At 41.4% G+C, this 15,005-nt stretch overlaps 2 protein-coding genes across 2 annotated transcripts; one reads left to right on the top strand and one right to left on the bottom strand.

Moving 5' to 3' along the window:
* Positions 1-68: 68 nt before the first annotated feature.
* Positions 69-13,719, bottom strand: tspan9b (tetraspanin 9b). The gene is made up of 11 exons (XM_026327423.1): positions 13,499-13,719; positions 13,336-13,403; positions 12,508-12,621; positions 8,897-9,032; positions 4,132-4,194; positions 3,916-4,035; positions 3,649-3,723; positions 3,466-3,561; positions 2,719-2,829; positions 2,487-2,570; positions 69-1,035 (listed from the first exon to the last, which is right to left on the bottom strand). Exons 4-11 carry the CDS (start codon positions 8,951-8,953, stop codon positions 952-954), a joined length of 690 nt encoding a protein of 229 aa, XP_026183208.1. The 5' UTR covers positions 8,954-9,032; positions 12,508-12,621; positions 13,336-13,403; positions 13,499-13,719; the 3' UTR covers positions 69-951.
* On the top strand, positions 9,930-12,333 carry LOC113142408 (nuclear factor 7, ovary-like). Its single transcript, XM_026327421.2, has 3 exons — positions 9,930-9,968; positions 10,768-11,054; positions 11,162-12,333. Exons 2-3 carry the CDS (start codon positions 10,775-10,777, stop codon positions 12,256-12,258), a joined length of 1,377 nt encoding a protein of 458 aa, XP_026183206.1. The 5' UTR covers positions 9,930-9,968; positions 10,768-10,774; the 3' UTR covers positions 12,259-12,333.
* Positions 13,720-15,005: the final 1,286 nt, after the last annotated feature.

The raw sequence follows: 15,005 nt of genomic DNA, 5'->3' as shown, positions 1-15,005 counted from the left end.
TTATTATTAGTTATTGTATATAATTACTTCAAATGCAGGTGGTAATAACAGTCAGAGAGACATGAGACTTTACTTCATTCAGTTGTAGTTTATTGTATTTTATTTTCCTGGTAGGTTTAGACCACAAAGTAGAAAAAAACTAAGTGGAAACTTGTTGTTCTATGACAGAACAGATAGAACATCAGAAATATGAACAATCCTTAAAGTTCAGTGTTAATGCCAGTAAAACATAATGAAGAGCTTATTTCCTACTGAATCAGCAACGAGATTCAAAGAAACAAGTCAAGTTTCTCTGCACAAGATTTGAAACAGTCAAGTCATTAATATAGTAACATGGTCTGACATGATGCAGCAGTTGAATTGGAAGCTTATTATCTTTATAATGACAATGTTATTATTGTGGTTATATGTTAGCACAGAGTTCCTGAGGAACAGCAGACAGTCACAGCAGTTTAGTTCAGACATGAAACCTGTTGCTGCCTCTACAATGTTGTAGGTTAAAAACAGGCAGGACACAAACACCAGTTCCCATCAAATCTGAGACAACTGATTGATTCTCACTTTAAAAACAACAGGAAAAAAAGGAATTATGAGAATATTTGTTATATTCATTATGCACAGGTGTATTTATTTGTTCTGGCAGTAAAGGTCTTCCACATGTAGTAAAACAATATGGATTCAGTGTTGAAGTTTTTCTTTAGTGTTGTTCATTGAGGCGTAACATGAACAGAGCTTTTTTATTTTTTAACAACATGAAGATGTGACCACAGCTGTCAGTACAAATACAGGCCCAGTCTTAATTCAACTCTTAATTCTTTGTATTACTCAGCAAATGACCTGAACCTCCTTCAGTGGCCCAGGATGTGTTTACAGTATATATTTCATGTTCCTACACAATAAAAGCACAGGTTAAGTTACAGTAGGACTGAGGAGGTGAGGTGGATGTTGCACTCAGGCGTTGGCGGCGGTGGTGGTGACGCCTCCCTTCCTGCCGATCTGACAGTAGAGAATCATGGAGAACACCATGCCAAAAATCTGCAACACATTAGAGAAGCCCACAGGAAAGTTAGAAACTGTACTTAAGAAAATAAACCGTTTTATTCACATTATGTTTCTTTTCTTTCACTAGAAACCTGAGAACTGAGACCAGACCTGGGTGAGTTTAATTCCACTGTTCTGACTCTTTCCTTACGAGTCAGGGGCAGAGTCAGACAAGACAAAGGGTCTTTACTCTTTTCCTTCTCTCACTCTGCCAACCTTTTTCCCTTCTAGCTGCTCTGACTCTTTTCTGAGAGCAGGGACAGAAAAGTTCTTCTCTGTGAGTCAGAGGATGGAAAAGATAAAGCCAGACTATTTTCCTTCCCTGAGGCAGAGAAATGTGTGTGGCAGGAGATGGGGAGGAAGAAGAAGAGTCAGAGCGTCTCACTAAACTATGTGGTGAACATTCGTAGTGGTTTGTAATATAGTGAATTCACCACCTAATGTACTGAGGCTAAAGTGTGTGACAGCAAATTGACCAGACACTGATGCAAAGTTCTGCCTTGATTTAATAGAGGAAAAGTTGTAACATGTGTTAATGTTATATATAATATGGCAAAAGACATTTTTGCATAGTAAAGTATAGTAAAATTATTTAGCATAGTATGTGTTGGATTTACTACATTAGTCAAGTAAGGCAAATTTCAAAAGTATGTGATATAGTAAATTGACCATATACTGTATTGAAGCAAATTTGTGAAATTTGACCTTATTTTAGTATGTAATGATAAAATGAACACACATACACTCCCAAGGCAAATGTTTAAAATTGTACTGTACTATATAATATTTGAAATTGTGGTCAGTTTTACTACATTACAGTGAAGGAACATTTTCCTCTATTACATGAAGGCAAAGTTTTACAGCAAACTAATGTCAAGAGTATGTTATACAGTAAACTGACCATATATTGTTTAGAAGCAAATGTTTGAAATTGTATATTAGAAAATGTGACAAATTTTATTTTACTGTAATATAGTAAATTAAACTGTACTGAGGCTAATTTCCTTCTCTCTGTCCTTCACCTTCTTCAGCAGAGAGAAGGAAAGAAGACTCTTTCTGAGTCAGAGCTAGAGGCAAGAAGGTTGTTCATGCTGGTCTCTGACTCTGACTGAAAAGGAAAGTCACAGAACAGGAAGAAGAGAGTCCTCTCTCCTTCTTGTCTTGGAGTCAGAGAAGGAAGAGAGAGTCTTTTCATTCTCTGAGCCTCTCAATCTGCCTGTGACTCAGAGCAGTGAGAATGAAAAGACTCTCTTCCTTCTCTGACTCCAAGACAAGAAGGAGAGAGGACTCTCTACTTCTTCCTGTCCTGTGACTTTCCTTTTCAGTCAGAGTTTTGAAGGAGAGACCAGCATGAACAACCTTCTTGCCTCTAGCTCTGAATGAGAAACAGAGGAGTCGTCCCTTCTCTCTTGTTCTACCTCAGGAAGTGAAGTGCATGTACTCACCAGCAGGATGGCGATGGCAAAGGCGATTCCCAGCACCACCTCCATGTGTTTCTGCAGCAGATCGATGATTTGGGTGGAGCAGGGCTGCAAGAAGACACCACACATCATCATGTTGTACGAGATTTGTCTGCGTTTTATTTCACGGATTAAAAGTGTTTTCTCTGCAGTCACTTTGGAGTCTACGACTTATGTTCTATAAAATCGACAGTGAAGTGATACTTGAGTCACTCACCGTGGTGAACTGGGGGGTGGTCGTACAGTCCGATATGGTGGAGTTGCAGCGACAGGAGGATTGATCTGTGCCCCAGTCTGCTGGTCCGTTCACAAGACCACAACACTTGAGCTGGAAGACAAAGATGTTAGCAGCAACTCATCAGCTGTTCAGTAATCACTTCCTGGTTCTTCTGTGGTTCAAGTTTAATTTTTCTTTCTATCAAAACTGACAAATGTCTGGTTTGATTCATCGCAGTTCTCGCCTTAGTCATATTTGACTGTAAATAAAACTGAGCCCTGGGAAATGACTACAGGACAGATTGAGGTGTACCTTACAAACTAAACTAAATAAAGTAATAAAATACACCAGTGTGGTAGAAAATAAGATGAAATTGGTTTTAAAGGAACAGTTCAACATTTCTGGAAATGACCATATTTGTTTTAATTGTGCGACACATCTACGCTGCAGCTGAGCTCAGATCAGATTTTTAAAAATTATCCATGTTCAGTTTTTCTACTAATTGATTGTTTTGGCTCCTGTAGTTTCAGCCACTGAAACCAACCGTTTGAAATGGAAAAGTGACTGAGCAGGTTTGTTTTAAATACATGGTTATTAAAAAAAATGTCTGCTCTGTTCCTTTAAATAAAAAGTCACTGAAATGAATTCTGACCTTGTGCTCAGTGTTTTGGTTTCTGCCTTAAAATTACTACAGTTAGTACTTTTAAAAAGTCGAACTCAAGAAAAAGTGACACTGCAAGTTCTCACCTCCTGCTGCAGCTTCTGCAGGTCGGCCTTCACGTTTTCTGGCTGACTCGACAGTGGGACGAATTTGTTCAGCCGATCCTTCACCCAGCCATTCACCTACAAACACAGACGACAACAAACATGAAGCTCCTCCCAACGAACCGAACAGGGTCACGGGTCAGCACACGTCACTTCCTGTTCTACCTTGTTCTCGCCCACAGCTCCCAGGATGCCGGCCGCCAGCAGGAGGATGAAGATGATGAGGAGGCTGATGAAAAACTGAGGGAACAGAGAAGGAAGCATTTAATGAAGCAAATGAGTTTTTAGCACAATTAAAATGATCCTTACAGACACTTTAATAAATGAGTGTTCAGGCTTTAGCTCAGCCGTCTATTTACAAAACCCAGTCTGATCAGAACCAGCCACATTTTTCTACCTGGTGACACAAAAAGTAAAAGTGAAGGTTCCCACCAGCAGCAGCATGCAGCGGTTCTCCCTGATGGCTCCACAGCAGCCCAGGAATCCCAGCGCCATGATGATCACACCGATGGCGATCATCAGGTCGATGCCAGGAAGAGATTCATTGGTGATCTGGAGACGGGACGAGCGAGTTAGGGAAGAGCTCGGGTTTAGATGTGCAGTTCTCAGTAACGGGAGATGTATCCATTCCTAAAAGAGAAAACTCACCTGGTTTCCGTCCTTGTTGACCTTCAGGTAGATGGACACTCCCAGGATGATGCAACCACTGAGCTGTACAAACACACAAACGTTCAATATCAAGCAAAAATGTGTAACAACCAAACAAAATCCAACTCTGGCGCCCTCTGGTGGAGGAAACGTGGAGCTGCTCTTAACTTCACAGACAATGTCAAAAACATCTGAACATACAAACACAAATCCTTGAAGATCAACCTCTGCTCTACACGTCTTAGGTCTTTCATTTACACCGTAAATACATCACAATATGAATAAAATAGTTAAAGCAGCTGAAGCTTTTTTAGTTTTAACGATGGACTAAAATCCCACAAGGACTTTTTACTGCACAACAACTTTAAATACATTTTACTGATAATATTCATGTACTTTTACTCAACTAACATCCGTGTACTGCTGCTTTTATGTTTCAATTCTCTGTTTCTTTAGTTTGCTCATAAAACAATCAAACAACAAATTAACAGGGTGAAAATCAAAGTGGGACCAGGATCCTCGGGGCCAGGATCCTCTGGGCCTGGGCCCTCGGGGCCAGGACTCCAGCCTCCTCTGTGGGCAGGTTCTCCGCTGATGAGCGACATGTTTTATTCAGCGCCACAAACAGGCTGCTGTGACTAATTATCTGTCATCAATATTTGAGGATGAGGAGACGCCAGGGATATAATGGACAATGGTTCAGCCGATGCTCATTTACTTAGCTCATTATTTTCTGATATTCTATCGACATGAATGAATTACTAATAACCACAGGCAGGAAACAAACATTAACACACACACACACTCAGACTGAAACCTCCCTGTAGCTCCATAACGAGTTAATGGATAATCAGCAGATCCCTCAATGAAATTATTTCGAAGCAGCCCTGCTCTGTGACATTTAAACTGGCGTCCATATTTTCCATTTCCTTGACACTGACAAAGAAAATGTTTCCACTGTAAACAAACACTTCAGGATTAATTTTACACTGAGGAAAAACAAAGGATCATGATTTAAAAGAAACAACAGGGACCAACAAAAAGGACGTGACCTCCGTCCTGACAACGGTGACACCCACACCCTGAGCCTGTCGATACTGCGTCCACGTGTGGGACGACTGAATAACTAACAGCATGACCAGGGTTTGATTCCTCTTTCTGAGTCACACCTGCACACACCTGACCAGCGAGACCAGAAACCACAAACCAGCAAACACCTCAGGCGAGAGCTCAGGTGTTGATACTCAAAGACCAGTCACCAGATTGTTTGAATACTTTGGACTGAATCAGTTTGGCAACTTCAGTAGTTCAGCTGTTTGTTCACCCACTGAAAAAATGTTCTGACAACCACAGACGCACAAAAAACCCTGACAGTCACTAAACCACGACAAACTAACTCAAAATCAACATTCAAGCTTCGATCCTGATTCTTCCTCCTGCAGTTCACTCCTGGAGCCGCATGTCACAGCGGCCTTCAATCACCCACCAACACAAGGCATGCTGGGAAATATGTGTGAAGACGGGGACATTCATAAATGGAAAACCAAACACTCGGTGGAAAGCATCTGTACGGAGTTGTGGATCTTTGTTATCACAAAGTTAAATCTAAGGTTCGAACCTGCGTCACCTCATGTACAGCAACACAAACACACTGAGAAAACCTGAAGAACAGCATAGCAATCACAGCTCTCCAGGTCTGAGAAACAAACACACCCTTTATGTCGGCTCTGAAACGGCTGCAAATCAGGATTAGAGATTAGGATTAACATTAACCGGCACTAAATTACCTCCAACAACTAAAGACGATCACATTTAAAAACTATTCCACCAGGATTAAAACAAGTTACTACTGCAATTCATCAAGACTATGGACTGGTTTATCTGCTGGTGGATCAGGATTTTATTTGAACAAGAGACCAGGATTAGGATTTTCCAGGACAACAGTCAACCAGATTTACAAACCATTAGGGTTGGATTAGATCTGTGTTAGAGTTTATCAGGATTTTAGTTGATTTGGATCATTATTTGTCAGGGGGTTGTTCCTGAGCGGCGAGTCACAGAAACAGTGAGTCACTGTAGAAACTGAAGGATTCATTGTAAATGCACCAGTCCAGTGGGCAGAGACAACAATAACCACACACACACACACACACACACACACTCAGACACACACACTCACTCAGACACACACACACACCAGTCGTCATGCAGCTGATAACAAGTCAGGCGTGCACTGTACTGATCCCACAGAAACCCCACCCACAGTTCTGGGCCCTTGTTGTGGTCTTTCTGGTTCAACTGGTATTGTTACCTGGACCCTGATAGAAACCCTCCCTACACCTCGTTCTCTCTCTATAGATTCTAAAAACACAACACTCAAGGAGTCAAGAGGTCAAAGGTGCAAAACTTATTGTTGTTCATCTTTGATTTGTCCAAGACGAACAACAAACACAGAAAAATGGCTGCACACTAATGTTTACTCTTCACTCTCAGGCCATGAGGCCACTGTTGTTTGACAAGATGTTGTAGTTTGTCTGTAGAAACCACAGCAGATTAACGGTAAAAGACACCAAGACAAACAAACCGTCAAATCACAAAATCCCAAACCCGAACCCGAACCCTCTCGGCCTCATCACAGTGATGTACTTTCATTAGTCGACAGAAATAGACACATGGTCTCTTCCACGTTGTCCATTACAACTTCACTCTGCAGCAGATGGGAAGAATCAATCAGCAACAAAAAGCCACAAGTTCAAAACCCAGTAAACAGGCTTTACAGTAAACAACAGCCCTACCAGAACATCCCCACCATCATCATCATCATCATTAGGTAAACGCATTAAGTCCTGCATGTCCGCTGAGTGGTTACAATCATGTTAACATCGATTTGATGTTTCTGGGAACAGGAGAGGAGGATGGAAATAACCTCAGCAGCAGCAGCAGCAGCAGCTCGGACGTTATTCGCCATTTCAGACTTTCAGGACTATTTTTTATGGTTTGATGCAGGATAATGAATTTAGCCTCAACCCCAGAGGTCGAAGTTCGAAGGGCCGACAGACCTGTCAATCAATGAAGACACCGCCCTAAACCTTCCTCTAGAGGCCCCATCGCTCCAACACGTCCAGCAGAGAAACTTCACAGTGAAATCGATAAATGAATAAATCCATAAATCTGAGTGGAGTCTCAGCGATGGGGGCACTGGACTCTGACACACAACAGTGAGCTGCAGCCAACTTCTTCCATTTACTCAAAAACTGTCTCATTCTAATGAACTAATGTCCATGTAAAAACACTTTTTATTTGCTCCTACATTTCCCAAGATGCTCTAGTGTCACTTTACATGTTATATATCTACCTAACTCATGTTAGCTTTTGGCCACCGGTGATGCCCGTCCATCCAAAAGCTCCTGCTGAAACTGAGGTTATTTTATTTATTAAGTCTGTAATTGATTAAAAAGTGATTTTAACCTTCAGTCTGTTTGTGAAACCCACAAGATGAAGAACGAGACGTCAGGGAAAGGCAGAAACTTAAAAGGTGTTGAAAACTAGAGAATCGCTGCTGCCACTGTTCATATTTTAGTAATTACTGTTAGAGGTGACCGATTGATGATCTCGAAAACAATTAGTGCTCAAGGAAAAGTTCTAACTCCAACTTGTGATAAAAGCACCAGGTCACATTTAACACACACACACACACACACACACACACACACACACACACACACACACACACACACACACACACCTGTTGAAACCAGTTCAGCTGTGGCTAAATGCACTATATCAATAAAACACCTTCGGTCCCTTTATATGAACGATAACATTCATCTCTACAGCAAACAAGCTGTCAACAACATAGACCATCGTGTGTGTTGAGCAACAACTCGATCCAAAAAGCCTCAGTGAAGTTGCACATTAACCGAGAACACGAGAAGAAACAGGCGTGGGCGCTGAATCAAATTTTCCACGGAACAGCGGCTGCTGACAAGCCAGCAGGAATGCTCCCAGCTCTTTGACTAAGACACCTTTGTTGATTCTGGCCAACATGCTCTGGTGCAACATTTGACGTTTAAAGTCTAAACCCGGGTGGAGGCTGCTGATGCCGTCCAGGCCTGGGGTCCCTTAAGGATGAGTGTGCTGACCAAAGGGGGATCCTACCTGCTCCTTTACAAAGAAAAATGAGAAACCTAAGATGCTGAGGGCCACGCCCTGAAACTAAGCAAATGTTTGTTTGTGGAGGGTGAGGCAGAGAGATAAAGAGCCGACACAACCTGTTCTGCACTACTGGCAAAACACAGAGACACGAGAGCCAGACAGGTCACTGCTGTGCAGACCAGCACAGGACAAGTGACACATTTAAGTGCTAGAAATAAACAAACACAGATCAAAATAAGATCAGAAGCTCAGCTAAATCACAAAGCGATGGATGGACAGATGATTAACAGAGAGACGTGTATTTAATATATGTTAAATATGAAGCTCTAATGTCACAGACCACAATAACATCAAGAAAACTGTTTAACCAGAGCACAAACAATGAAAGCTGTAAAAGATTTGTTGTGCATTTTCGTAGGTATGTGCCATAAGTCAGTGTCCAACACATCCACAGACTCAACATTAGTGAGACGAACAGACAGATTAACGTGATTTGCACATTTTTAGAGCTAAAACCTGTAAAACTGACGTGATTCAGACATTTGTCTAATATTAACAGTCGTCAGCTATAAAGAGTTAAAACTAATTATGTTTGGTTTTTCACACTCACCCAAAATAGAAAGTTGAAGAAGAAGAGCAGGAATTTCACACATTTATTCACAGCCATGGCTTTTCTTCTTCTTCTTCTTCTTTATTCCCCAGCGGCTTCTCGCTCACAGTCACTGCCCTCGAGAGACACAAGCTTCCTACCAAATGAAGGCAGAGAGAGGATTCCTGAGACGAGAAAACAGACCAGCCTGCCCTACCTGTTCGCTCTCACTCCCTCCACCCTCTTTAGGTTTTTCCTCCCCTGCATTTCTTTCCTTCCTGCCACCTGCCGTTCATCCACCCTGCGTCTTGGACCTTCCCTTTCCCAACATCCTCAGTTCTTCGTCTCCCTTCTCTTGCAGAGGCAAAAGCAAAGAGATGGCAGATCCTTCCATCTTTAAAAACTTGTTTTACTGGACAGTGCTTTGTGTTTGACCTTTAAGCTGGTGCTGTGGAGCTTCTGTGAGCACAGAGCGCTGAACACAATCATTCAAATCACTTACAAACATGAAAATCAGCTCTACTAGCTTTTCCCCAGAGATTTGTTGGGCTAAGTGCAGAGTCAGGAAACCTCCGAGCTGCACGATCATGAGATCTGACCATCAGCATTACTGCCCTGTGTCACCTAAAAGTTAAAGCAAGACTTTCACACTGGAGTTCAAGCCCTGTAACTAATCTGCCAGCACCGAAGTGACGTTACAGGAATATAAACGTCTACATTTCATTCATCTGACTTTAGCATTTCTGTAATTTATACATTTTGTTTGTTCCTCCTTTACTTCATCATGTGTTCATATTAATCTTACTAATCAAGGCCCAGGAAAAGCTTCGTCATAGAAACAAACACATTCTGCATCTGTAAATATGAAGCGATAAAACAGCAGCATTTACATTAAAGGTGCAGTCTGTGAAATGTGGCTTTTTACCGCCATCTACTTGCAGCTGTACAGAACTACAGCTGTAAACACACACACTTCTCCACCCTCCACAGTTCTCTCCCTTTTGTAATGACTGTTCCTCCCCTGCACCTGTCAGGTAACACACACACACACACAGTCCTCCACAGGTAACACCTGAGGTTACAGCTGACACAGGTGAGTCCCAGCGTTTCTTTCCTCTCTCCTCACAGTCAGGACTGATGTTAAAACAAGGGTCCAGCTCTGTGCTTTACTGAGACTTTTCAAAATAAAATTCATTCAGTAAATATTTCTAACAAAAAAATGAAACCATGTGTACGGGGAAACAGGTTTTGTTTATTCTGGTCCTGTAGAGATCTTATCTACATTGCTTCAGGTGTAATGTCCACAGTCTGAATTACACCAATCAGGTGGTTACCCTCCTGACTTTCAGTCTGTTTAATGTGACACTGACTCATTTTGTTCTGACACTGTAAACTGAGGTGTGGTGGAGGGATCGTCACACTAACAGCTGTAAGATGCTCAGATCTATGGACAGTATGAAGAAGAGAGCTGACTGCACCAGGCAAAGGTGTAACTCCATAAATATGTAAGACAGGCTGGAAAAACATGTCAGTTCCTTTTCTCCCTCGCCAGCTGGCAGAGAAGATTCTGGTGTGGTGAAGGTGTTCCTACCATTCCTGTTCTTGACAGTCTTGTTTTGGTACATAATTTACCTGTGATCGTTTCAGGTGTACTTCAGAAAGAGGGGAAAAGAGTCACAATCACACTCTATCCACACTTTGATTTCATTTTCATTTCTCCATATGTAGAACCCATCCCTTATCAAACAGTGAAACTCAAACCAGAGTGTGGTTTCTTGTTTTGTTCTGGTGCTTCCACAGTTTGAAGAACTATTTTGCAGAAGAGGGAATGTTGATAATTTAACTAGATTAATTACATTAATTGTTTTTTTTTTTTTTTTTTTTTAAATCAGGGAAACAATGACAAAAATTAAAGAAGACCTTTGGAACACGCTGGAAGACTTGACACATGAACAGCTGAAGCAGTTCCAGTGGTTCCTGAAGCAAGAGAACATCCTGGAAGGTTTCTCTGCCATCCCAGAGGCCCGGCTCGAGAGGGCTGACAGGCAGGACACTGTTGATCGGATGGTGGAAAAATATGGCTGCACGGCAGCTCTGCAGATGAGCATCAGGATTTTAGAGAAGATCAGTAGAAATGATCTGGCAGAGCGTTTGTCCAGCAACAGCTTACAAGTGAAGGGTATGTTGAAAGAAAGTAAAAATACAAACCTAAAAAACATAAAGTAGTCATTTATGCACAAAAACAACTGACTGCTGTCCTTTAAGACTGACTCTGTCTTGTTTTAGACCTCAGGAACCACAACTCTGCTCTTCTCAAATGTGAATATGAAGCAAAGAAGGCTGAGCTGGAGAGGACGAAGGCTGAGATACAGCTGATGATCCAGGAAAGACAGATCAAGATCTGTGAAATCCAACATTCAGCAGAGCTCAGCAGGAAATCGGCCGAGCGACAGACAAAAGACAGTGTGTGTGTCTTCACGTTGTTGCTGCAGTCTGTCAAAAGCAGTCTGGAGAAACTTTGTGAAGCAATTGAAGAAAAACAAAAAGTGACACAGGAACAGGCTGAAGGATTCATCAAAGAGCTGGAGCAGGAAATCTCTGAGCTGATGAAGAGAAGTGCTGAGGTGGAACGGCTCTCATGCACTGAAGACCAGCTTGACTTTCTCAAAAGCTTCTCCTCCCTGAAAACTGCTCCACCAACGAAGACCTGGACAGCAGTCAGCATCCCTCCGCCATCATATGGGCAAAAAGTGGGCAGTGCTGTGAACCAGCTAAAAGACAAACTCAACAAAGACATGGAGAAACTGGTCGCTCAAGCCAAGCTGTACAGGGTCCAGCAGTTTGCAGCAGATGTGACCTTAGATCCTCACACAGCAAATCCCTATCTCATTTTGTCTGACGATGGGAAACAGGTTTACTGTGGTGACAAAAAGCAAAATCTTCCCGACAACCCAGAAAGATTTGATCCTGCTATCAATGTCCTGGGAAAGCAGAGTTTCTCTTCAGGAAGATTTTACTTCGAGGTTCAAGTTGAAGGGAAGATCTCCTGGGATTTAGGTGTCGTCACAGAGTCGGTCAACAGAAAGGGGCGGATTGAAGCAAAGCCCCAGAATGGCTACTGGACAATATGTTTAAGAAACAGAGACAGGTACAAAGCCTCGGGGGTCATTCTCAGTGTGAGACCTCCACCTAAGACAGTGGGTGTGTTTGTGGATTATATAAAGAGGGAAGTCTCTTTTTTTAATGTTGATTCTGCAGACATTATCCACCGCTTCACTGACTGCTGCTTCACTGAGAAACTCTACCCATTCTTCAGTCCTGGTCTTCATAATGATGAAAATCCCAACCCTCTGATCATCACTCCCATCAATTACACTGACTAGATCAATAACCCACTCAAAATGGACTGTTGACTGTTGCCATCCCTAAGAAATATCCAAAATAAAACTATCTGCTACTGTGGTACATACATAAGAAATCTTCTCATTTTACTGTTTCTGTATCAAACTATTTATTTAAGTTACAATTTTAATATAGAAAAATACATAAATACTGTGCAAGATCTCATCAGTACTGCTGTTGTTATTTCATCGAGCTCATTTGCATGACGAGTGTATTTTGAAAAGATTTACCTCCACTGAGCCGCCCAGCTCCTTCCCTCCTTCACAGCAGCGTGTTTCCAGACAGCGACCTGTGCTGGGTCGAGCTGGACCTGCCCATGACCTTCAGTTCATGCTGGATCCGACCTGAACATAGAGAAAAACCACTTAATTACCAAATCATATGTACTTTCTCAAAATTAAAGATCAAAAATCCAGATACTGCAATCAAGAGTTTCTGGTTTATTAGAGAATTGAGAAGCCAATTAAAAAAAATCTTATACACAGAAATAAGAAGGTAGAGACTGACAACAAAGATCAATATATCAATCAATTATTGACTGAGTCTTGTCTTGACCCAGGCTGTCAGGAGTGAAGCTCTGCTGGTTTACACATGACTAAGCTTTACATGCTGTTGGTAGTTGTTAATTTCCCCACAGTGGATCAATAATGTTTGGTGATTATACTGATTTTCGAATTATTGATCTGATTTTGAAGTTATCTGAAAAATGTAGTGCAGTAAAAAGTACAAGATTTGGCTCTGACGTGTAGTGAAGTCCAATGATGAGGTAGCACAACATGGAAATACACAAGTAAAGTACAAATACCTCAAAACTGTACTTGAGTAAGTGTATTTAGTTAATAAGACTAATGTTCAGTTTAAAAACTCAACTGTGAAAGGTGTGCATTGTGCGGCCGGACCAGATCTATAAATTATGCCTAATCTTGAGTCATCGGGTCATATAACCTGGAAGTTATTGAGCAAAAATGTTAAATAATAAAATCTGTTGACTATCGAGCTTCAAACTGTCTTCACCGCGGTAACAATCTGCTCTGAGCAAACAGCTGAAGTTAGCTTACCCCTTCACTGGGTTTTCCTCCAGTTTGAGAATCCAGTCTTCTTTTCCTCGGTTCTTGTTTGTGTCCAGCTGACAAACAAATACAAATAATATTCCAAGGTAAAGTTTAAAACCTTGAAATCGCTGAAAACGCTGCTCGGTGCTGTCGGCCATGTCGAACTCACTGCCACGCCGCCAGCGCTCGGTACTCGGGGGGGTGTTTCCAACCCCTGCCCGCCACCTGTCCACTGTCCAAACCCGGTGTTCCTCCACCACGACCCGGCTGTCTCGACTCGGAGCAGGTTGGACATGTTGTCAGTCAAAAATCGTCCAAGAAAGTCCGAAGTAATTGTTTTCATCCAGCCGCCATTAGGGTGTTGTTGATTTTCCCGCTAGCAATTGTGAAAACTTCCGGTCTTCTTCTTCTGGTGTTTAAAGGCGGTTGGCAAACAGCTTTAGGTGCATTAGCGCCACCTTCTGTATTGGACTGTGGATAGATTGGTAACTACGGTATTTTATTTTATTTTATTTTATAATGCAACATTATTTTTTAATGCTAACAATACTACTTACATTAATACTACATACCTCATTATACTTACTGAATCATATTATCTAACTAAGCTATTACTTATTAAGAAAGTTGTCTTACACGCCCTGAACGCCTTTGTAAACTTTCTGTTAAGTTAAATATTAAAGTAGTTAACCCTCTAAAGCGAATTTTTAAGTGACTTCCGGTCAACTGTAATTTTTTACAATTAGAAGTTGCAGTTGGTTTTCAAAAGCGCAGCCGCGCCGCCAGATGGCAGTGGAGTTTTCTCTAAACAAGTTTCTTTTAGTATTTGTTTAAAATAACACGTCTTTTTAAAATTGCAATGTCCCTGTTGTTCAATCAAACGTGTCCAGATGCAATAATGTACATGGACATTTTATAGTATTAGCAGCATTTTGCATAAACAGTTCTGCTTGTGAGTTAAACTGCACCTGAATTTCAGTATTTAGTTTAATCTGTACATTACACTTCTCTCTACAGATAGCCAAAATATTAATTGAAACCAAAAAAGGAGGTGTGCATAAAAGTGTATATGAATAATAAATAAAAAATATTACAGAGTGCAATAAACTGCTGCCTCACAGCAAGAAGGTTCCTGGTCTGAAACCCATCAGGGGCCTTTCTGTGTGGAGTCTGCATGTTCTCCCTGTGCTTGTGTGGGTTTTCTCCAGGTACTCTGGTTTCCTCCCACAGTCCAAAAACATGTATGTCAGGTTGATTGGTGACTCTAAATTGCCCATAGGAGTGAGTGTGAGTGTGTGAGGTTGTTTGTCTCTATGTGGCCCTGTGATGGACTGGGGACCTGTCCAGGGTGGACCCCTGCCTTTCACCCAGAGAGAGCTGGGATAGGCTCCAGCTGGTCCCTGGGACCCTGGTTAGGACTAAGGGGGTCTAGATGATGGATGGAGTGCAATAATGTAAAATTATATATATTACAATATAATATCTGTATAATAAGTGTTTATATTTTTATTTTATATTATAACACAAAATAGGACAGGACATCATGTTACTACTAGAAACAACAATAATAATGATTGATAATTGATTATTATCATATTATTAAGACATTTTTATTCATAGTAGGGATTCATCTGAGAAAGTTTGTAATAACGTTAAACGGTGTAAAAGGTAAATAG

Source organism: Mastacembelus armatus, chromosome 23 (assembly GCF_900324485.2).
Source record: "Mastacembelus armatus chromosome 23, fMasArm1.2, whole genome shotgun sequence".
Taxonomy (NCBI): Eukaryota; Metazoa; Chordata; class Actinopteri; order Synbranchiformes; family Mastacembelidae; genus Mastacembelus; species Mastacembelus armatus.
Note: the sequence above shows the minus strand (reverse complement) of the source record. Positions and strands in the feature narration are given on the sequence as shown.